The sequence below is a fragment of the Ischnura elegans genome, chromosome 6, assembly GCF_921293095.1.
Source record: "Ischnura elegans chromosome 6, ioIscEleg1.1, whole genome shotgun sequence".
Taxonomy (NCBI): Eukaryota; Metazoa; Arthropoda; class Insecta; order Odonata; family Coenagrionidae; genus Ischnura; species Ischnura elegans.
This window is the reverse complement of record NC_060251.1, coordinates 98,534,457-98,559,302: the sequence shown is the minus strand read 5'-3', so window position 1 is coordinate 98,559,302 and position 24,846 is coordinate 98,534,457. Positions and strand designations below refer to the sequence as shown.

Sequence of the window (24,846 nt, the reverse complement as noted above, 5' to 3'; positions counted from 1 at the left end):
TACCTTTACAGCTAAAATAATCTATAATGAAGACATAATCTGTAGTGACTTTCATTATGTTACTATGTATTATGTTACCTCAGGAAAATAAAGAGACACTTGAAATATGTAGTATTCCATGATTTATTTTTGCCTCCTTTTAAGAATTGAATGTTGTTTTTATAGTTTTAAGAACACCTATGTTAACAACCACCAAAAACAAAAAAGTACTTCCCAAATTGAAATTGCAGCACCTTCGTCTGATCAAAAATCAACTACTTTCACTTAAAATTCAACTTCACTTTCAAAATAACTATTCCACTTTAACACTCGATGCAATACGACTCTTACTGTCTACTACTATTATGTTGTCTAATGTAGGAAAATAGTTTGAATAAAATTAAGTTTCTAGAGGCCTTTCAAAGCAACACAGACTTCATCCTATTATGATAGCATTAATCCCACAGTTGTATAGGCAAAATCCTTCCCTACAAGGGTAAACACCACCATCCAGGGCTCAAACAACAGGAGTACAAATAAAACAAATTAATTAGTTGTTTAAGGCAGTCTATTATTAAAATTTGGTCACAATTAAAATACATAAATAATAACAATCAGTATTAATAACAAAACAAAATCGTTCCAAAATAAATATACAACAATTTCACACAAAAGTCAATTATTTTATACATCACTCAATCACAGTTAAATATAAATACAATGCACAAGCACATAAAATAAGAAGCTCATGACTAGCAATTAGTAAACTTAGAATACAATTGTTACCCACTACAGTAAAAAAATAAGTTAATCTGAGTTGAGAGCACATTATCACCTCTTCACTTTTTCACAATTGTATAATTCTAGGCTTAAAAAGCAGAAAAACTGTTTATAAAAGTAGTCACTTGTAATAAATTACCTTTGATAGTGAAGCACAAAATTTTTCACCATTCAAAATACTTAGATTAAGGCCCAGAGAGCATATAAATAAAATAATTTCTCCCGATAATTTGAAAATTTTCACTTTTGTTTAGAATCTCATTCCGTTTCGAGCATTGCCAATTTCAAAAATGAATGTTGGTCTGCCCTTGTATTCAAAATATTCAAGAGACAACACTGTTTTGATTTACTTTCTCATCCATAAATTTACATTGATACCTCTTCAATGTAAACAAGAATATTAATAAAATTTATCCATCAAGAATGACCAATGAGCATAATAAGAGCATTTGTCATAACACATTTTTCCCTGAAGCATCAGGTACATACATAAATAAGTTTCAAATTTGACCCACAAGAATAAATTAAATAGTTTTAGCAAAAATATTTTAAGGAAAGCAGAAAGAAGTGTATTAAATCGAGTCAGGAGGGCCATTAACGGAAGGAATTTACAAAAATAAAGAGTTTGGTGGTTACAGCTGACTAAATAGCATTTCATGCACTAAATTGATATCAAATCAATCTTATACTACGATCAAGACTAAATGGACACAAGTACAGCCACCAATAAAAATATATAATGATCGAAGTGAGTACAAATTCCACGGGCCAACCCCCAAAAACTTTTCATAAAAAATTGTACAAGTACATGCAAGTATATATATTAATTTAATTTCCTACATCATAGGTTTGTTCCTTAATAATATTAATACTCAACATAAATCAAACTAGTACTGGCCTTCTTCATAAAAACTACAAGCTCACACTTTCAACCATGAAAGCTGAAACCACTGCACAAATAAAATCTTATTATGCAGCAAGAGTAAAAGAATTTAAAGGGAAGGCAATAATTTAAAACTTAGCCACCAAACTAAACAAAAAAAATGCACCACAAAGTTATCGAGTTCTCACCCTCATTTGAGGAGATAAAAGTAAACGATGAGTTTAACTTTAAATAGAAGTACTTAGACAAATTATTTGCCCAAATTCCATTCCTTAGGCCAATCAATACCAAAGTTATGATGATACCGACTAATGATAATTGGTGCAGAAAGAATTCATGGATGAATGAATGCAATAGGGAGAGAAATGTTTAAAGCTAAGAGTTCAATTTGTACAATTTACATTGGGTTAATGCTGATTATGTACAATTTGTAAAGATTCTTGCGAGAAAAGCTTTGACGTTTGCCACAATGGCACAGAAAAATGAAAATATTTCCCTAAACATATGCAATGAGTTTACATTTATCCTTCGATGTAAAAAAATATTTGTTTCAAAGTCATCAACTTTCAGATGTGCACTTGTGGACTTGCACACATCACGTATTCATGGGTTAATCACATTAATCCACACAGCACACAGTTAAATAAACATACCGAGTCTCACTTCCATGTGCATCATATTTTAGACTACGTTGAGGATTGTACAATGAGCATCCAGTCAAAAGAGCCCTTTTATTTTTTGCATACCTTTCCACCAAAATATTATTTTAAAATATATTTAAAAGAAACCAAAATCTCCCCACTAGAGAATACCTTTTTAAGGAATAATCAAAAGTAAAGTTGTGCTAAATATGTAAAAAAATAACCAATTCCATATCCATGCATGACCAATTACGAAACTTCCAGGTGACTTATGCCCAGAAATTTGAAATTTGTTAATTACTGGGATAGGAAATGGAACTGCTAACACCAAACACATTTTGGAACCAAAAGAACACAATGAATTTAAGAAAGACTCGAACACAGGATATTTTTTAAGTTTCATAATACACTCCTACTGTTAGTTCAACAGACATGCACCTTGATAAATTACACCTTCTTTTCTGAGCCAAGTGCTGTAAGATCCTAGTTTTAGGGCGATCAGGTATGATGAATAATGAAATATCATCATCACTCCTATATGTCTATGGCTAGCTGACACTGAAAGCTTAGCTTCAGAAATATATAATACCATCTGCATCTCAAATTACACTGATATGGAGGTATCCTTGGGGGAGACACCTAATTTCTGCATTACCAGCATTTTTAAAACCCATGCTTAGGTTTTCCTTGGTTATGTAAGCTCTTGATAGGTAATCAACAACATAACATGATCGCTATTTTGTCATTGTAATGGTAACAAAAAAATGAAATGAAAAGGAGTCATCGAATACCGGAAGCACATTCACCACAGCAAGCCAGCAAGACTAATGTTTAGGTGACAATACTCCTCACATGTTGAAGTCAAACCATTTTCAGGAGAAATATCATTTGACACCCCAAAAATTACTCTCATCTATGCCCTTTGCTCGGTGTAAATAATTCTCAGTAGTGATTCACTCTCGGCCTGCGTGAAGAAAGTGTATACAAGGATGTAGCAGCAGCTCAGCACTGTTTTTCTTCTGTTTACTCCTTGGTCCCATTCGTCTGTTGTTCGGGCTGCTGGAGGGGCTCGAAGTGCAAGGCTGAGCTGTTGATGCAGAAGCGCGTCCTGGTCGGGAGGGGTCCGTCGTTGAAGACGTGGCCGAGGTGAGCACCGCACTGCGAGCAGCTGACCTCCGTGCGCACCATCCCTGCCGATCGGTCAGTCAGCAGCAGGAGCAGGTTAGCACCCACTGGGGCACGCAACGAGCGCAACGCGGCAAAAAACACGATGGGCCCAGGGGGATTGCAAAGCGAAGAGCAGAGTGGGGGAGGACAGCCGTGTGAGTCGGGAGAGGATTGGTATTGTTTTAATACGAATTAGAGACATTAATTGAGACAGTTAAAGAGCATGCGAGACATGACCAAAAGCCACAAGCAAGAGATGAAGAGAGACGGAAAAAAAAGACAAAGCAAAAAGGCATGAGCAAGTTATCGTATTAGACCAAGAAACCAAATAAGAGTGATTTCAAAATTAAAAATGGGTGGTGCGCGTTAAATTCATCAAAGAGTGGATTAAAAATTAATGCGAATTAAAATTTTTTAAAATACCGAAGTGGTGAAAAGCAAGTAAGAATTAGATCGAGAAACCATCAACCAAATAGTGTGATTTCAAATTAAACATGGGTGGTACAAATAAAGATTCGCCAAAAAATTAACACATTAAAAAATTATGAAGAGTAATTACAAATAAGCAAGTCAGTATTAGGCCAAGTTATCATCAACCACATTGTGAGTTTTCAACATAAATATATATGTTTTTGCACAAGTTAAATTCATCATTGGGAATGGGGTAATAAAATAAATTTAGGTGAAATATTTTGATTATAAAATAAAAACAAATCAATTATTTGAGAGTTAGGTTGTGAAATGATTTAAAATGGTGCACACACAATAGATTCACATCAGCCCCAACAGATCAGAACATAGAACGACAGGTCAGAATCAACAATCAAGCCAATAATATTTTTGACCAGAATAAAGAAATACATTTAATAGGAAACCACACAAATGAGATTTTCGGCAAAGATAACAAATATGCACACGAGAGCAAAAATTGGAAACACAAGGAGGCATCACAAGATAGTATTAGTCACAATTCATGAGGGGAAAAATGACATGGTTTGAAAAAGAAGCCCGAGAAGAGGGAAGAGAAAGAGAAAAATAACAAGGTATCAGCAATTGAATATCTTTGCGGACTTAATACACCTAAACAATGCTACACTGGCTTTCAACAATTGAAGCGACTAAAATCTGAGACTAAAACCAAATGAATTAAAAAAATATGTGAAAATAAAACATTGAGTAGGAATATTAATGGGGAAGAAGAGGTGACATCACACAGTATTCAGCCAAAATCTGATGCCTATAACTGATGACTACTGCGAATGTTAACTGAATGCCCACTATCTTATGTTTAGGTTCACCCTAAGTTTACTGACGGCAGTACATACTCAGTGGCAGCTAGACAGTTTTAGTGAGTGAAGGGCCACATCCACTATATATATACACGGAATAAATGAGTAAGTCAAATTTCACAAAATTTTACACATTCAGGAATTAAGTTGAGTAAAAACTAGGGATGAGATGTTCGAATAGTTAAATCACTGAATACTTTAAATAATGAGCTTTTACACTATTCGATATTCGATGACAGAAGAGATATCAATTATTCAAATTTCGAATACACAGCACAGATCGTCCATGATTCTCTTTAAATTCGCAGAAAATGGTTGAGTCTTACATGAAGATTTGATCATTTGGTTCGTTCAATTCTTTAACTATTTTTATGAAAACTTATCATTAAAAGCAAGCACTAAAATAAATAAAATGCTGATGCCTCCATGAGAACAACACTAAGAAGAAATAAACTAACTTATGCCAAACAACAAAGTCCATGTTGTGCATAGAAATAGGATTAGGAGGTGTGCTTTTTGGTCACTGCACAGTGAGCCAACATAAGATCAAGAGACTATGACCAATTTCCAGGGTTCCGAGAGTTATTTTCTCCTATACATCAACAATTTCCCTGCTACTCATTCATTTGTATGAATACAAATGAATATTCTAATGCCAATACACCGTTCGTAAACAAAGGTGAGTACTACCACCTTATTACCATGAACGATGAGTAAAAGAGTAATAAACTTGTCATCTTGATGTCGGTTGATAGTCACTTGATCTTATTTTGGCTTACAACTTTCGCTACCGTGTAGTGAGGACAAATGTTCTGAACTGATTGTATCTCTATTTGTAAGTTTTGATAATTACTGATACATTAACGACCTGTACTATGGGTGTAAGATTTGAAATTTAGTGGCACTAATTTTTTTGGCAAATTTCCTCAAAATTGGGCTAAAAACCTACCACACTAGAGTACTTGCTGCCAAGCAACATTAAGGAGACAAATCTGAAAGATGTATGGGAAAATGAATACACTGACTGAAATATTGTGATGACCATGCAATGTTAAAGAAGTGTGACCTTGAGACTCCCAACTCCATTTTTGATTTCTCCCAACTGGCAAAGGGGAGATCACGTATCTTGCTAAGCCTTTTTCGTTGCCATATTTTTTATGGCATTCGGAATGGCGAATGCATCTGGAATTGGTGGTGGTTCCATTGAATGGGCCTTAGTTTGGCTGTAATTAATTATTTTTCATGCAGTACTTTTAACATGTGTTACATTATTCTAAAATGGCTCTCCTCTTCCATGTAGCACAGTTGGTGTAGTGGTTAGCATAGTTGACTCCAACAGTGGGGTCCAGGGTTCGTGGCTCCATCATGGCAGTATATTTTATCTTCGTCTTCATCGTCATCATTCTGTGACTAGTTAATATGAGGGCGTATTGAAAAGAAAGGTCTCCTATTACTTAAAAAATGGAAAATCAATTTATTTTAAACTTTACCTGCGTCATTGGAAAGCCTAAGAATTTAGCTATTTTTCTACAAAGTAATCGCCTCGATGATCAATTATTTTTTTCATCCTTGTAACCAGCACCTTAATACTACCGGCATCATACCACTCTCCCACCACATTGTGAAGCCAACTGGTGACTACATCTTGCACTCCCTCATCTGACTAGAATTTCTGTCCCCAAGGAAGTTTTTGAAAGCGGGAAACAGTGGTAGTTGCTCGGGGCAACTATCGGGCTATAAGGAGTTTGGTCGATAATATTCCAACCGAATTCATTGAGTAGGGTGATCGTTTGATGTGACACATGTGGACATGCTTTTTCTTGTGGTCATTGGTGAGTTGCTTAGGGATCTGCCAGGTGGATATCTTGTTGTAACTGTTATGTTGGCAGCCTGCGCGCTGTGAGTAGTGTTATGTTGGCAGCCTGCGCGCTGTGAGTCATGTGGGCAGCCTGCGCGCTGCCGAGTGTTACGTCCGGGCAGAGTGCTGTTCGGGCGGTTGACGAGTTGAGAGAGGTCGCAGTCTTTCGTTACTCATGTCTGTGAGACCCAAAGTGAAATAAAGTCTAAAAGCCAAAGAGTAAGATTGTTCTTCTTGTAGACAGCTTCCTTCGACATAATAGTAACCAAGGACCTTTGACACATTATTCTGTACAGAGAGGTAGCCCCATTCTTTTTTAAGATCTTCTTTCACCTTATGCAGGTTATTCTCTAGCCATTGCTCACCATCTTGTCAGTTCAAGCTGCTGTTAATTCCTGCAAACTCATCCTAGCCAACTGCTGATCAACATGGACGTTTTCCAGTCCATCAGAATACTCCTGGCACCATTTCCCCAACGTTTTGATGCGCATATACTTCTCACCATACACTTCCACTCACTGGTGACGAATTTCTATCGGAGAAAAATTTTTGCTTTCAAAAATCGAATGACAGAGCGTAGTTCGAACCTAGCGGGCGAGCCAAGCGGGAGCTCCATCCTAACCCACTGCTATGCAGCGACTGAGTGGCCCAAGGTCATGTGAGCGGTTCCACACTTTGGCGGAGGAACCACGGAATGCAGTGCAGTAGTTATATTTCACCTAGCGACTCGCGTTCGGAAATAGTGTCACAGGAGACCTTACTTTTCAATACACCTTCATAGTAAATGGTACCATGAACCCTGGATCCCACAGTGGGAGTCAACGACGGTAATCACTGCAACAACTGTACCACATGAAAAATAATTAATTACAGCCAAACGAAGGCCCTTTTAAAGGAACCACTACCAGTTCCAAGATGCATTCGCCATTTTGAATGTGCCACTGAAATGGATGAAATAATATGCCACTGAAAAAGGCATAGCAAGGTACGTGGTCTCCCCCCTTGAGTACTACATGCTAAAACAATAGATTTCTCCAAAACTGAGTACTGCATGCTAAAACAGTGTGAGGATATTTTCCCTTTGCATTTGCAGGAAACAGATGCAACATCATCACCTCAACTAATGGATGTGCATTGAATAGTTCAAAGTTTGGTAATCCCTTCACCAATTAAGAAGAAGGTTTTGTTTTTTTTAATTGATTAATTCAACAAGGCATTCTCACCCGAATCACGGATTCCATCATTGGAGGGAGGACAATGGGCTTAACTCAAACATAAGAAACTTGAAAATAATCATAAAAAAATAAAACTTCACATAAAAATTAAAAAAATTCAGTGAAACATGATAAGGATTCTCATGCCTCAGAACTCGCAGTTAGAGATGATAATGATAAATATGCCCCAATTAAGTTTGAATGGAGAACTTCAGTAGAGAGCCCTGGCATTGCCAGTGAAAGCAGATGAGACATAAACTGATTCACAAATGTGCTTCCTTATGAATTGTGATGAAATCCAAACATTATTTTTTTGATGCATGGAATGAGCAAAAACATATTTTTGGAGCAGTTCCCTCTCACAAACTTGGAGTGCAAGCTGATTTCAAATGCACATCGTACGACATGGTGGTCGTGTGTTTCACTGCAATCACAATTTCATACATTTTTTTTGCATCCCTGTATCACAGTTTCCCAAAAAAGGACAAATACATGCTCTGCTGCACACAGAATTATGGATAATGTGGACCTTAAAGAGGAGTACTTTTTCCTTTAATATTTCCAAGCATTATGAAAACTCTTGGCAAAAACTAAGGGATATACTTCAACGGAGAAAAAAAAATTATTTTCTACTAAGCAATACCATGAAATTAGGATGTCCAAGATGTTATCACAGTATCAAATAGCAAAAGCCTAAGTGAATACACAAAAGATAATGACCACCAATGGAAAATTAATAATTCCCTTTTGTTCATCATCACCACATTTGAAGGAATACAGGGAAAAATAAAAACAATAACATTACCCCTAAAAAAAAGGAAAGTTGTCACTAATTAAGTAAACGATGTACATTGGAGGAGGGGTAGGCATTCAGCACTATTTGGCGAGTAGGCAATGATCAAAAAACGAGGAAACTAACAAGTCAATAAGAAACAAATCAGCAATCATTCACAAAAAATATTGGATTGCAATAAAGTTGTCTCTAGCAACACAAATGGCCGAGATTGGGAAAATGCAAAAATTATAATGGAAGCACGAGTGAAACAAGTACATGTTTATACTCTCAAGACAAGCTGGGTCATGTTTCTTAAGCAAATGCATGAAAGCGAATCAATTATCTAAAAGATGCTTCACAAACCAAGGCAAATTATCAGAGGAAGAAAACCTAGTTTCTGGCTAAATGGTGAATAATCAACTTTAACTGAGTTCACCTCACAACCATGAGTGTGTCATTAATAGTAGGAGAGGACTCTACCACAATCTAGAAGGACAGGCATGAATCATTTTGACTGTTTATGTAACTTTTCCACCTTCATGCCCACTTACGTCATCAAGATATCCTACTATGCAATATATTCTGATAATGCACAGTGACGCCCATTATGATAGAAATAAAATAACTCATATTCTTCTCACAAATGCAATTTTTATTTGAAATCGAAGAAATGCAAAAATATTTGTTATTTAGGAAACCAGCAAATAATGAGATGCTTGTTTACGACAGAATAACATTCAAATGAAATTAAAAGGCTTCCGATCTAAACGAATTCTGATACCTTACAATATCTGTAAATTAATATCCAGTGTCTGACTGAAACGAAAATAGAGAGAAGATCTGACCTCAATGCACAGAGGAGTAGTGGGTCAAAGTGAGCCAAAACTGACATGTATGGCTTCCATATAAAAAATTCATGAAATTTTCTTTCTAAAATACACAAAATCGTAACATTTCTGACTGAATATAACAGGGATCTCCAAACTTTTCAATTTAAGGGCCACATTATATATTTCCTACATTTACGCAGACCAAAGGATTTAAGGAAATCAATGCCAGCAATTTAAATTTCTCAAAAATTAGATTACAAACGTTGAAAAATTAAAAAAATAACTTGTTTGAAAAAATCAGTGAAAACTAATTGGATTCCTGCCTTTAGTTTCAAGCAACCAAATTAGTGTGCGAATGATACCGTCTTTTGACTTCAAAATTACATTAAAATCAGTTTCCAGGTTACATTGTAAGAATTGATTCTAAGTGATCATCAGACAAATTTTCCCGATAGTTACATTCCACATACTTCATTTTGGAAAACGTTAGTTCACACACGTATGTTTTAACAAAAACAAACACAAAACTAAATGCAAAATTTATCAAATTTGGAAACTGATCCTGCTGCAGGCAATAGGGTGGTTTCCTATTATTTATTTATTGCCTAAATCGAAAGATTATTACTCCTGGAGTACGTATTTCACGCTTTTAGATTTTTAAATGACGATATCTATTTTTCGCGATTAAATGAAAAGTGAAAAATTTCAAGCGCGCGAAAACGCGACGCGTAAGTAGGAATGATGGGAAGAAGTCCGTGCGACGCATTTCCCCCTCCCGCCTTGTAAGGTGACCTTGATCGAGGCTCTGAGCGCTAATAGGACGCAGGATGCTATCAGGTAGCTGAGTACCATGCTAGCAGGTAGAGCTTGGCTTAAATAAGGATTATTAATACTTTATCAAATGAAGAAAACTTTCCGACCTTAGTCAGTTTTAATAGGTGATTATTAAGACATGTTTCCCTGAGCTCAACCTCATGCATGCATTGGTAATCTCAGACAACGTATAACTCCTATCTTCTCGTGTAGAATCTAGGTCCCTGTGACGTCACGTGGAGTGGCATCGCATGGGCGCCAATCTGGCCTTTATTAAATGAGGATAAAACTGACCCTTGCCATTCGTCTAAACTGGTATTTCTAAAACCAAATAATTTGTTTATTATGAATGCACTAATGGTGGGTAACGAATCGCAATCAATGCCTTTCGTTTTCTTTGCTGAAGGTAACTACCCTATTATAAAACTCAATCAGATTTCTTTCTCTACACTAAACACACAGGGATTTGTTTGGCGGGCGGGATGAAATAATGTGTCAGGCCGGATATGGCCAGTGGGCCATAGGTTGGAGATCTCTGATAAGGAATTTAAAACAAGGAGCAAAATTTGATTTGGAACATGATGCATGGGTCTAGATGACTCATCCTGTCCCTCTAGTGCACAATTACCTTACTGGGACCCCCCACAAAATGACAATTCCTTCTGCAAGAAATTTGTTCGATAAAAAATAAAGTATGCCATCATAAATTTCACCTGAAGAACGCAGTCCTTAGGCACTTTTATTCTTACCAGACATTCCTAAAAATCCAAACAGAGTACACCCACTCACCATGTGTAGTGTCCTTCGAAAGCTTCACCAACCCTTGCTGAAGAACTTTGGAGAAGGCCGGCCATCCACATCCTGAATCATATTTTGCATCCGAGGAAAAAAGCTCCTGCTTGCATACTATACAGCTGTAAACGCCAGCATCTGTGCACTTGTAGTATTTACCGGTGTATGCCCTGAAAATCAAATTGTCCCATGAGTTCCACAAAGTCATATATTAAATCTGTCTAAGAATTAACACATTGAAATAAAAGAAATGATGATAGAATAACACACACTGAGAGAACGACTTCTAAAAACAAAGAATGTATAGAAAAATACCCAAAAAATATCTGTAAAATTACATCCTGAATGAATCCTAAAATTACAAGCAATATAAATATCATTATTGCTATTTTTATTCAAACAAAAGAACTCCTGATTAGCAAAAGCAAACTATGACATTTTGACTATCTTGACATATTACATCAGATATTCTGAAGTGACAACTGCAACATCACACGCTTTTTGTCACACTATTGAAATAACAGTGTGGCATTTTTTAGTGTACCCCCCCCCCCCAGAAATTCCTCCGAACTTATCCGCAGAACTTAGCGTGAAAAGTCCTTAGCGGGATGCTGGATGGGATCCACGGGCGCCCGAGGTGGACGGATGGCTTGACTGACATGGGTGATTTTAGAAAAATTATACAGCTGGTACTTAGTTTGGTGATGTTTCCTATGGGATCATTAGTTATCATCGTTGTTTTCTGTAATAATTCTGATTTTGAATACTTCTACTTCAAATTGATTGAAAGTAACTCGTGAATATTTTGACAATTATTTCTTGAGTGCTGATTTCTTGTTTGTGGAGTTTTTCCCTGAACCAGCTTGTGACCGACGATTGGAGTTCCCTATGTCTGGGCTTACGTGGACAATCTCCAAGATTTTACGATATAATGCTACAACAGTAAGAATACAGAGGACTACAGTACAAAAACATCTATTTTTCTGCCACTGGCACAGTGAAGGAATTGGAGCAGGCCATGGAATCTGACAAATTGATCAGAATACTGCGTGAGGACATGCCTAAAAGAAAAACTACATATCCTTGAAATGATTAGCTATGGTACATATGTATCTGCTCACCATTAGCAATACTTCTTTTTATAAGTTTTGCAAAAGCCTCTATTTATTTCCTTGCATTGTCTCTCCCTCTTTAGATCATTGTTGAGACTCAGAAGCATTCAATAGGATAAGTCTCTCCGCACTCAAAAATCATATTGGGTACGAAACAAGTAGGTGGTGGCAGATGACAATTCACTCATGCATCATCCAGTCATTTGGGAATCTACAGGTCTCCAGACTCCCAAGTCATCAAAATATTTCAACACAACCCACTCCAAGGAAATTTAGGTAAAATATCATTTTCCCCTATACAAAAACACTAAAACTCACTTATAATGAAATTCAGGGGACCATTTTTCTATTTTGCTATTAACGGGATTTTGTTATATTCATCTTCCATATTATTTCTACTGTATAGATACCTTTTTCTCAACTTATGCGCAACCAAACTCTAAAAATGAGATACCAAAATGCACAGAATTTATCAGAGAACATGCAACAGCATATCTTACTTCCTAAATATTGCTATTGTTTCCTAAAATTGATTTTTAAATAATTAAAAAAAAAAACAAAAACCGGTAAATATTCCTGACGTTAACGGCGCACAAACTGATACATTTGTTCATTTGCAACAATATCTTGCATTCTTTAAATGACTTTTATCAAAATGCGGCTGATTCCACATTCAAGTCTCCTGTTGATACGTAAGTATGAGTCATCATGTGCGTGTAACAGAGGATAGTGTAATTACTTCCAATGTTGTGTTTAAAAGAGGTCCTCTGACCTCAATTTGTACATGAACATTCCAATTAAATTTGTACATAAGACCCTGCCTTTTTTTTACATTTTAAAATTAGAAACCAGCCTATCCCCCTGTGGACCTGCATTGAAAAGAGCGGGGGAAGCCCGCTAGGAGCGCGCACAGCACGCACGTGATACATAAAATTCCGTAAATCTTCTTTCTTCAAGCAACAGACAGTGGCAGATACATAGATACAATACATATGGTGGGAGGCAGGGCACAGGGTTGTGTGCACCCCCCCTTGCAGAACTGCCAGCATTGCCGAACATATCAGAACCACAATTGTACCTTTTTTTATATCATACGATAGCACTGTCTTGCATATGCGTATAAACAGTTTAAACAAAACTATCTTAAACTTTGCACGTAACTTGATTCTTTTTTATTACGATAAAAGTATACATAGGTAGCTCAATAAATACCATTTGGGCCCCCCCTTGAATTTTTTCCGTATCTGTTACTGGCAACAGGTCTGTAACAATTCCCCAAGGGACCAAAGAATGGTTTATAATAGTGGGTATTCCGTTCCATCCGTACTCTTAACATGCAGGGATATTAACACTGGCAATCGTAGGAATGTCCATGGTACTGGGAACTCACCTCTTTATGGGCGGGATTTCGTTACATGTGTGATCATTATAAGAGTGTTTTACCGTACACATAAAATAAATGAATAAGCTTCTAAAACAATAATTGTTTCAATGAAATAAATTGGGGTATTCTCAGTCTCTCAGATTGACCACTATTGACACGATAGGTATGTGGGGGAGGTGACCGACAGCAAAGGGCATTCATATCATACGGGAATGGTGGGGAAAGAGGGATGGAGAGAGAAACCCAGCATTGACATTTGCTTGCTCTTAAACCTAAGGTGCCAGGGAGACCACGGCTTAAGGTCTCATCTGACAGACATAGTGCTGCGCATTAATTACCCCCGACAATGTACTCACACAAGGATAGCGCTGTCTCTGAAAAATCTCCACCACCTTCAGGATTTGAAATCAGAACTTAATCAGAATTTGAGAGGTTATTAAAAGCTGCGATATAGGAAAGAATGACAGGTGACCAAGGATGGAGGAAGAGGAGATTAGGATTTATAGATAGAATAAAAAGTGATAGATCTCACTTGTGTGGATTATAGGGTCGATTTGCAAAATACTTGCCACTAAACCTACCCTAAGTGGCCATCCCTTAATTATGTGAGGCTAATAGAGGGAGAGGGGTTCAAACCAATTCTCAACTAATCTCACGTGGGGTGAAGTAGGGGGGTCCTGGAAAGTATAATGTAACTTTTTTCTGATGTAATTCTAGACTACGATCTTAGCAATCTTTAATACTTGTCTTAACTAATCTTAAATAAAAATAATTACACAAATTGTTTTTTATAATAAATCCAACACAATGATGCATAGATTAAAGTGTTTACACTGAAAATACGCATTTTGAACAATCTCACATGAGATTAGAAGGAGGGGGTCCAACCAAATCTCATGATATCTCACTAACGCGGGAGTCTAAAAATTGCCAAAATCACCTCAGGTAAATTAATGAACCTAACTGGCAGAATACCTTTTAATTAACATGTGAAATAAATCACTTAGTAATGTTCCACAAAAACTTTTATTGCTCTGACCCAGGGTTTCGACTAGAATATGGTCACCTTGATATTGACTTCCTATATTCCAGTCAAAACCCTGGGTCAGAAAAATAAAAGTTATTCGCATATTAGATAGGTGGTTCCACGTACTTGACATATACCTTTTAGTTATTTGATAATGCTAGAATTCTTTAGCACTGTACAACTAGGACAGCCAAGGACTACTACTGCAAGCTAAAACTACCACAAAGCTGAAGGTTACTAGACTTAAAGCTTCACTCTTGGCAACAGCAATGAGACCTTGGCTCAGTGCCACAGAAAACCCATTCAATGAAACCCAAGAGGAAGGATAAGACTATTCTGCATTCAATATATCCGCTCCAATTTTTTAAAGGTACACAGCTCCCCAGATTTGCCTTGGATTTATAGGAGTGTGAGAAGAGGTAAAATGGCAGAGGACTATCTGGTACAAGCAATTTTCCATGATTGATTATGTAGTATGAGTAGCATCCAACCATTTATCAGAATCAAAAACTAGGATTGAACATCACTTGTTGCCCAGGTTACACAAGGACTTGAATCATTTGAGTCCCAGGGTAAACCCTTTCGCTACTAACAACGAAAATATGCGGCGGGACGTTTCTTAACCTAGGGAGAAGAAATAAGCAAATTTTCATTGGAGATTATTCTTCGCAGGAAAAAGAATGCCAAAAATATACATTTCCATCCTCTCCCCCTTTTATGACGGTCGCGGGTCTTAGTTTTGGGACCCAACAATGCAGAACTTCGGCCATACCCTCGTTACCTGGGAGCCGGTACCCAGGCCCCTCGTCTTATATTATCCTCTTTGTGGTAAGGGATCGCGGTCATTAAATTGTTCCTTCAGTCAGTTTTCGAAATAAATATTTGTTCCTCTCTCTAAAAGTATAAACTAAGAATTAATTTCTTTGTCGTTTGAGCAGCGTTTATAATTTTTAACCAAAATTCTGCGATAAATATTAACTTAAATCTCGATTTCAGTATAACAATCAACATGGAAATTGTTGCTGCATTAAATGCATCAATATTGACGACATCAGCTTTGTTCAAAATTTAACAATTCTCAGAATTAATCGAGGAATTCAATTCCAATTCTGACATTTACGTGCAAGCAACAATCACCCATGCAGCTAATTCATATAAACATAGCATGATTGACCGCGAACCAATGCCGCTGGTAGGGTTATAAACCCTGAAAGGAGGGACCCCAACTACCCTCGGAGTCCGAGATAATGCAAAGTCCTCGCTAGGAAGGGTCGAAAAAGGTTGGTGCTGAGAGTGTGTGATTATCCGCGAGACCTTTCTTAACGAATGACCTACAAAAATTCTCCCTACGGAGGGGACGGATGAATCTCTTGGGGCTCAGTCCAGCAGTTATCCTAAGGAGAGAACTCCACCACCTCAAAAGGGTTGACTGAGTACTAAAACATATATTTCTGGTTTTGATGTATGGCTCGGAAGGTTTTCCATGAAGATTCAGTAGATGACTATGCTACAGCATGCAGGTTACACATTTATTTTGCCCACCAAAAATTGTAGTACTCTTTTTTAGCCAAAAACAAATTGCTAAAAATTCAACACCGTTTACATGAATGTAACATAAAATATGTAATACATAATTAAAATGCACATATCTACAATAAGTGCAACTGATACTTCTATCCCACAATCTTCTCTCCATCTGTCCCAATAACCATATTACTGTAGAATTAAATCTCCATACTTTCGTAATCAAAAAGCACCCCTACACATCTTTAATTTTAACGATTGTCACTGAATTACAAGAATTGATTATGTAACCCCTAAATTTTGTCCACAAAAACCAAACTCAGAACCTAGAAAAAGAGTCACACTTGAGTGTAATGATGTAACAGCTAGCCATATCGTTCAGAATTACACTTTCATTATGCTAAAACATAATTACATTTCCATCCCAAATTTTATCTACCCCGACATAAACTAAAGCAGAAGTTGGAAAGAACAATGGTTACTTGATGACTTCCCAACATTCTTCACTCTACCATGGTTTTCAGCACCTGGCATCGTACTAGTTCAAAAAACAAAAATATTCAGAAAGTAGTCAATTAAATTTCTGAATTTATTACAGACTTATTATCTTATACTCTTGCATTTGATTGATGCAGTTGAGGGGGTAATCTTTAACTCTTTAATTTAATAAGCCATCTATTGAGGTCAAGCACTTCATGGACTTGACATTGACACATTTCCTGGCAAGCTTTTAGGTTTCATTTCCTGATTTAAAATTGGCTCATGTACGGCACTTGTTATAGCATGTCGTGATGGCCAGAAAGGCTCATAGTAATTGAGTTGAATGCATAATAGGGTGGTTTCCTATTATTTTTTTATTGCCTAAATCGAAAGATTATTACTCCTGGAGTAGGCATTCCACGCTTTTAGATTTTTAAATGACGATATCTATTTTTCACGATCAAATGAAAAGTGAAAAATTTCAGGTGTGCGAAAACGTGTAGGCTAAGTATGAATGCTGGGAAAAGCACGTGTGATGTCATTCTGGTCCCCGCTGTCGCTCCTATCTACTCGTATAGAAACTAGGTCCCTGTGACGTTACGTGGAGTGGCATCGCATGGGTGGCAATCTGTCCTTTTTCAAATGTGGTTAAAATTGGCCATTGCCATTCGTCTAAACTGGGATTTCTAAAACCAAATAATTTGTAGGTATATCATGAATACACTAATGGTGGGTAACGAATCACAATCAATGACTTTCGTTTTCTTTGATGACGAAAAATACACTATTGAATTGAATATCCATCTTTTTTAAGCAGAGGACCTTAAATTAGGCTAAACTGAAATGTAATGGAAAACTAAATGGAAGCCAATTTCCTCCTCACTATCTCCTTCCATCTACTTCTAATCTTCTATAAATGGAATCGTAAATAAGGACTTGTGGCCATGGACATCCTCTTTCTCTCCAATTCCGTCTCATGAAAATGGAAATGTTTTCTTTCCTTGATACTGACATTCTCAAAATCATTTCCTGATATAACATCAAAGTCATTTCATAATATAACATTGGCTCATGTACGACACTTGTTATAGCATGCCCAACAATAGAGTGCCAGAAAAGCTCATAGTAACTTGCTATATCCACTTTTCCATTTGCTTAACGGCTTTAATTAAACTGTACTGTGGTAGCAGTTACCAATAAAAATCTTTCAGTTTTTGAGAAAGTAAGACAAAGAGGATTAAATGAAAATTTCAGAGACTTTAATACAGTTTTTTGAGCAAAATACATTAAATATAATGCTTAAATTGGGTACTGGTGAAATTAGCGATTTTCAATCTTACCCTAGCAAAATTTTTCATGCATAATACGAGAAGGTTCACATAATAATAAAATGTTGTGTTAAACCTTTGTCACATTAACTAATTGTAAGAAGTACAGTGGTTGTAGTAAAAAGCCTGGCAATTCAATTGCTGAGAATGGTACATATCAAACAAAAACGTTATTGAATTGGGTAAGCCAAATGAAATATAAAAGAGGCAGGTAAAATAAAAATTGAACACAACTGCAGGCTTTTTTTTCTGTCACACAGCTTGTCATGAGGCCAACAAGACAATTGGCAACACCATTCCCTTTCTTTGGCACACTAGCCAATGTTAAACCAGGAAATTAAGCCAAAATGCTTGTCAGAAAATGTGTCAATGCCACATCCAGGAAGTTCTCGACCTCAATATTTGGATCATTAAAGTGAGGATTTAAAGCTTACTCCCTCAACAGAATCAATCAAACACAAGAGATACTATGTACATAATTCAGAAATTCATTTGAATTATTTTGGCCACTGAACTAGCATGATACTGCACGCTAAAAACCTTTATGACAAAGGGAAGACAGTTGGGTATGCACAGGAAGGAGAAAGATAAGAACAGGAATCATGGTCAGAATCAAGATTGTCTTAGGCTTGCCTTATGCCAAGTTAAAGAAGGACATTCAATGTGGCAATGGATACATGCTGGCATGATCAGTAAAAATGATCAGTAAAGATGATCAGTAAAAAGACTTTTGTTCTATATAGAACAATTGTAACTGATAGATTACCTCCAGAGGCAATAAAAATGTATGCATCTCCTTAAAATTACTTGATTAAGACATGAGTGAAATTTTAAAAATCATGTTAGACTCAACTAAGATAGGATTTATCTGAGAAGTTTACTATAGGCCTTAACACATTCAGCACAGAACTGATTTAGAGGGGAGTCATCAGAATTGATTTTTTTGATTGGAAACTGGAGAAGAAGAAAAGATCGACACCAAAAAGGCTGAAGAGCAACTATCCAAAAACAACACACATCACAGTTGTTATAACCCAACTGAAGGTAAAATGTACGGTCGAAAGCATTTAAAAAGGGAAATACATAGTTTAATACAAGTGCGAACAAAAGAATACCCAACTGAAAAAAAGAGTATGTTGACTGACATGATCTATAGATCTGCTTGGATGGGACTACATCAAATAAATATGCTCTGCACTGTATGTAATCACACTCAACCTAATTACAGCCAACACCGAAAAATGTAAAAAAATTATCCCCTTAAGGAATTCATTGACTGCTTTATGAATGTTCATTGTGCATGCCTGAAATAACTTCGACAAAAAATAATGTTTGAATTTCGGTTCCCTCGTAGTATAAACAATGTTTCACTTTCCATTTTGCTTCGCTTACCCATAAACATTTGTTACCTTAGCATCACATTTATTCACATACAGCAGTCTCCTGATTACCCGGCTACGGTTTATCCGGGCATAATTTACCCTCTTGCTCAGTTTTTTCCTTGATCTTAATAAAAAAAAATCATCGGAATTACTGTATTAATGCTAGGATACACCGGGCTTATTACTTCCGTTAGAATCACCTTCGTAAAACATTAGCGATGGCACACTAGTTCCATTCACGGGAGCAGTGTGTTCCTGTTTTCCAAGCCTCGCAGTGTGCTACCGTGCTCCGTGATCACAGATACACATCCCTCAGCAGTTGCAACCCGGGCACTTTGTGTGAGACGCGACTACGTGGCATAATGCCTGACAGTGTAGTTTCCAACGTGGAGCATTGGTTTTGAAGCATTCGTGCAAACCACTTTTCAGTAACCGTAATCACACAGCCGCGAATGTGTGGTTTTCGAAACCAGGCCTTACATCGAGCATTAATAATATGAGTACAACCATGTTATTGCCACGAAAAAGATCACGAACAAAAAAAAAAGCTCTCATTGAGTCCGGGAAGCACTCTAAAATAACAGAATAACTGCATAAATAATAATATATTGTTTGTTTTAGGTAAATTATGAACATTGCAAGACATTTAAGAGAAATTTTGGGTTATCCATGTTTTCCTATTATTTGTGCTGCCTATCCCCATCATTAACCCAGATAATCTGGAGTGTACTGTATATCCTTCCCTTCAGACTAAACAATCCAAAAAGCTAATTAGGTAGTCAAAAATTCCTTGGAAATTTCCATCAACCAATGGTGTTGCAACTGGTAGCACACCCTGACCAGGAATCAGGAGATCTTTTACATATAATTTACCTCTTATAGTGTCATTAATAGTTATGTCCTTCACAAAAGGCAGAAATATCAACTGCAGACATTATAACAGTCAATGCAGCTTAATTCACTAACTCATCACCTCAAAGCTTTAACTCACGGTTAGAATAAGCAAGGGTAGAGTTCAACTTATAGTAAGCCAGAGGCATGTAAATTTCACTAATTCAGGGAAGTAGGGGAGGGGTTTCATAAATGGTTTTTAGCATCATCCAGTGTCCCGTCAGTTCAACAGCAAAAATATTTCAAAAAGAGTCCCTAGAATTTCTGAATGATATACTTAAGAGAAAATCTCTGAATCATCCTTCTAACAGAATGATCTTTCCTTTCTCTAGGAACAGTGAATCTGGTTTCGCTATAGGTAGCTCACGTGGCCTTGATGACTTTCTTACATTCCTCTCCTATCCTCTCCAATCCTCAGCCTGGAAGAGCCACCTTGGTCACTACTGCTGCAGTATTCCCTACATTTCTTCCTTCCCTTCCTCTCCCCTTAGCATTGCAGGATGTAAAAGATACAGACTCGTGAAGGTAACGTTAAGTCAAATGTAACATTTGTAAAATTAGACATTGTAATATTTCCACCGTGCTACTCAGAGGAAATATTGCAATGTCCAATTTTACTAATATTAAAAACTTTCACCATGTCGAGCCTCACATCATACAAGGCATTCAAATGTAACAAGTTACACATACAATTAAATGAAAAGTAACATGCCATTGCCGGTAGCTAAGATACTCCCCTCTGGAAATGAGTATCATTTCTCTCGCATCAGCGACTTCCAAGGGTTTTGTTTATAGCAGCTCTCACTGCATTAATGGTGGCACAGGACTCTCCCATACCTAACCTCGGAAAACTATCCTTATCTTGGGGATGCATCTTTCGTATCTCGGCAGGGTCTCTAATTTCTTAATATCCTCTCAAAATACATCTCCTCATGACGGTGCACGGTAAAAAAAAGCTATGTCTTATAGACCTGGCCTCTGAAGCAAAACCTGCAATCTGAAAAGACTTTCGGTTCCACTGCTGATCTGCAGCCAATTGGTCTACTCACTAGATCAGCATGCTCCCATAGAAACGTCACGGTTTAAATATTCAATCAGGTTCCTAAATAACTTCCATATTCGATTTTCCCAACATTTCCTGATTTGCAGCCCTGTTCTTAAAAATTTCCCTGACTTTATGTCAATGGCAAAGCAGTTGTATATAGGGATTTTAGGGAAAAATTCGGCAAGGTATATTGTGAGATAAAGTAAGTAGAAGCAGTAATAGGTCAAATACCAATCCACTTTGGGGTAGACTAGGCATTCTTAAATTTCCCCCGTTTTCAAAAGTGGCTTCACATTTTCGACTTTGGGGCAAACTTCACGAACAAAACAAGACGTAGAACGGCTGGTACAGCTGAAGCAATAGAGTGGACCCGAACCAGCCTTATTAAAGATACATGGTATGCAGAGACCAACGTATGACCATATTATTTGTTGTTAAAATATTATTTATCAACTAAAAGTAAGATTTCTATAGTGGCTACACTTGCTAAAAATGGTTTTATAAAGATAATGCACTTATGTTCAAAAGCCTCACATAAGAAACCTATTCATCGCCTCATTTTTAACTTAAGTGTTTACCTGGTATGTGCGTGAAGGTCCAAATTTTTTTTACCAGTAATATAATTTTTTGGCTGAATTTCATGAATTTGTTCATGCTCACGCCCACCTAATAATTTCACTTAATGATTCAAAATTAAAGTGAGGATAGTGTCTATTTGTATTTCAGTTTTTAATACACTAATACTGCATGCAATGTAATGTACTAGATGAAAATTGAAGTTCCTCATCAACACATTTCATCCACCATCCCACTGCCAAATTAATTCTTTCAACCTTCCCGACGCAATGCTTCTCTAGGCAATGCATCTATGTATAGCTTAAACTAAGGATTAGCAGAGGGCAGGTATCTAGCAACCTCTTCGGTTAACATGTACTCCCATCATATGTATCAGGTGACATAGGAAACTTAAGCATCAATGCCCCCAGGAAGAAAAATTAGGTTCATATCAAAATGAAATATAAGATATTGAAATATTTTATGCTCATTCACCAATGAAAGGACAATGGGTTTCCCTTTAATAATTATTCTGGGACCCAAATACACAAGAAAAGGCTATTATTTGCTAATCGTACGCACGTCACGCAACACAATACCCACACTACAACAGAGACCCTCGAGTTATGTTGGGACCAATGTACTGATGTCACCTGCCTTCCACAAATCCTTCCTCTTATGGATCCAATTAAACAAAAGGGATAAGAAGCACTTACTACCAATGTTTATCACATGGTAGCTACCAATGGTATCACATGTCCCTTATATACTGGTTGCTAATCTTCGGCTCGGTATTGTTGCCTGAGATTCTGCTTTTACCCCTCAAACCCCTCCCCTCAAACACAACTCTGGGCACAGTGCGCTGCCACTAGGGGAAATATGGAACTAACTGCGCTGTCGAAAGCATATACTGCCGCCGACAGCGCAGTTAGTTCCATATTTCCCCTAGTGGCAGTGCACTATGCCCAGATTTGTGTTTGAGGGGAGGCATTTGAGGGGTGAAAGCGGAATCTCAGGCAACACTCCCGAGCCGGAATATGTAGGGAGATTAGCAACCAGTATATAAGGACCATGGTTTATCAGATAAAAGAAAATGGTGGTAATACAAAACATAGTATTCCAGTGAGCGCTCAAAGCCTAAACTAAGATGTCCAATATGCGATGACTCAGAAAACAAGATAGAAATGATTATCAATTGAGCTGCCATAGCCATTAGAACTAAAGAAAGTAGGTAATAATTACCTGACTCAGGATTTTAACTAAAAGACTTAAACCATTTCAAGTACTCAGATAATCGAGATGAAAATCAAAATATGTAATAAGATTCAAAGTCCTTCACAGTCTCAGGTCAGTACATTTTTCTAGCACACAAGGCAACTTAAAGACGGCAAAAAGAAAGATGAAAAAATATACCGACCAAGTTTACGTCATGATATCAACTTCGAGTAAGAGTTAAAAACAGTAAATAATTCACTGCCTAAAAATTATTTGACTACTTCATAATTAACCACCATCCTGAAATTTTTTAAGTATAAATAGTCACAAATACTTTCATCACTGCATTTGTCCCCCCAAATGTTCTCCTATTCTGCATTTTCTGCTCTTCCCCACCCATAAACAGCTAGCTATTCAATGGATAGATGGAAGAAAGGCTGACGCAGAAACCAAAGTAAACACTTACAAAAAATAATGCTGATATTATGCATCGCCATAGATAATTTATTTTGAATTTCCTGTCCATTTAGGTGGATTGTTGAAGCTCTACTATATGACATGAAGAAGAATTAAATACCTTTCTGTGCCTTTTTCTTGAGTGACATGATACTGCATTGCAGTCAATCGCTTCTTAAGCTCTGCTTTAGATGGTGATTGCACATTTTCACTTTCAGCCATACCTGTGGATAGAATATCACATTAATTGTATACACTATGCGAATCTATCCACTACAAGTGAATCTTAGCTTTGAAAAAGCACGTAAGATATCACATGCTCATGAGCTGTGTATCACTTATTTTGAACTCAAATAAGTTTTAGGAAACATAATTATTCTACGTAGAGGGAACTTATTTCTAAAAACACCACACTTCTCAAGAAAAAAATAACATGAAGAAGAAGAAATTGAAAATCATAAATACCAAAAAATTCTACGAACGTCACATAACAATCAGATCCTCCAATAAGGCGGACCTCAATATCCTGAGATGACCTTCATAATTCACAATTCGATTATGAAGAAAGCCAATAAAAATACATACAAGATCAAAAATTATAACACCGAAATGGGTTGACATTGGAAACAATGAAAATGTTTAATCTACTGACAGAGAGGGTAAACTGAACGGACCATTCATATCTCATGCCCGATTAAAATGCCATTTTAGGAGAGACAAAAATTTGGCAAATACCCAAAGGTGACTTCGTGTGTCGTGGAAGACTAGTCTCCCTGCCAAGGGCACATGTGTATTCAAAAAATAAGAGTTTAGCCATTAAAATCACGAGAGATAGCAAATGTCACATTGATGACAATGTCACTGTCACTTTCTGTGACGTTCTGCAATAATTATAATTCTCAACCAGTTGTTCTTCAAGGAGAAGAATATATTCGGCGATATCACAAAAATTCAAATCCTAAGCTAGCGTTCAGAACTATATTTCTTGTGGGCAGATGGAATCAGCCGATTAAATAACATCATAGTAACAACAACGACAATGAAGCAAGTAAGCATATAGCTTTGACTATTCTAGAGTCGATTTCCGAGTGAGTTTTTCCTTCAAGCATGGATGAGCACAGACATTAAATTACTAACTAAAATTAATGCTTTAACTGGCTGGTATTTTTGAGCGGTGCATAACATTGATAAGTTTTCCTCTCACTTACCTAAGGATTAATCTCTATACCACAACAATTATCCACCCAATTGACGTCTACTCCAGTCTTCAATCTTTACGTGGCCATCCTGGAATACGATGCCGTATGACTTCGTACGAGCACCATCTAAAGATAGTGTGGAAGTATAGCCCTTCCAATCTTGGCTCTGCAGGCAGCCAAAGTTCGGTTTCCTTTTTTGGTTTGCTTTTCTCGAACGTCAACGACAC

General features: G+C 36.9%; 1 protein-coding gene across 3 annotated transcripts; it reads right to left on the bottom strand.

Moving 5' to 3' along the window:
- Positions 1 to 105: 105 nt before the first annotated feature.
- On the bottom strand, positions 106 to 24,836 carry LOC124161239 (peptide methionine sulfoxide reductase MsrB). Of its 3 annotated transcripts, none has more exons than XM_046537515.1 (4): positions 24,629 to 24,836; positions 23,542 to 23,644; positions 11,019 to 11,191; positions 106 to 3,473 (listed from the first exon to the last, which is right to left on the bottom strand). In XM_046537515.1, exons 2-4 carry the CDS (start codon positions 23,640 to 23,642, stop codon positions 3,307 to 3,309), a joined length of 441 nt encoding a protein of 146 aa, XP_046393471.1. In that variant the 5' UTR covers positions 23,643 to 23,644; positions 24,629 to 24,836; the 3' UTR covers positions 106 to 3,306. The 3 variants fall into 3 exon arrangements, with proteins under 3 accessions (XP_046393471.1, XP_046393469.1, XP_046393470.1); XM_046537513.1 differs by having other exon boundaries at positions 106 to 3,515; positions 24,629 to 24,831; XM_046537514.1 differs by lacking the exon at positions 24,629 to 24,836 and adding an exon at positions 23,886 to 24,081 and having other exon boundaries at positions 106 to 3,515.
- Positions 24,837 to 24,846: the final 10 nt, after the last annotated feature.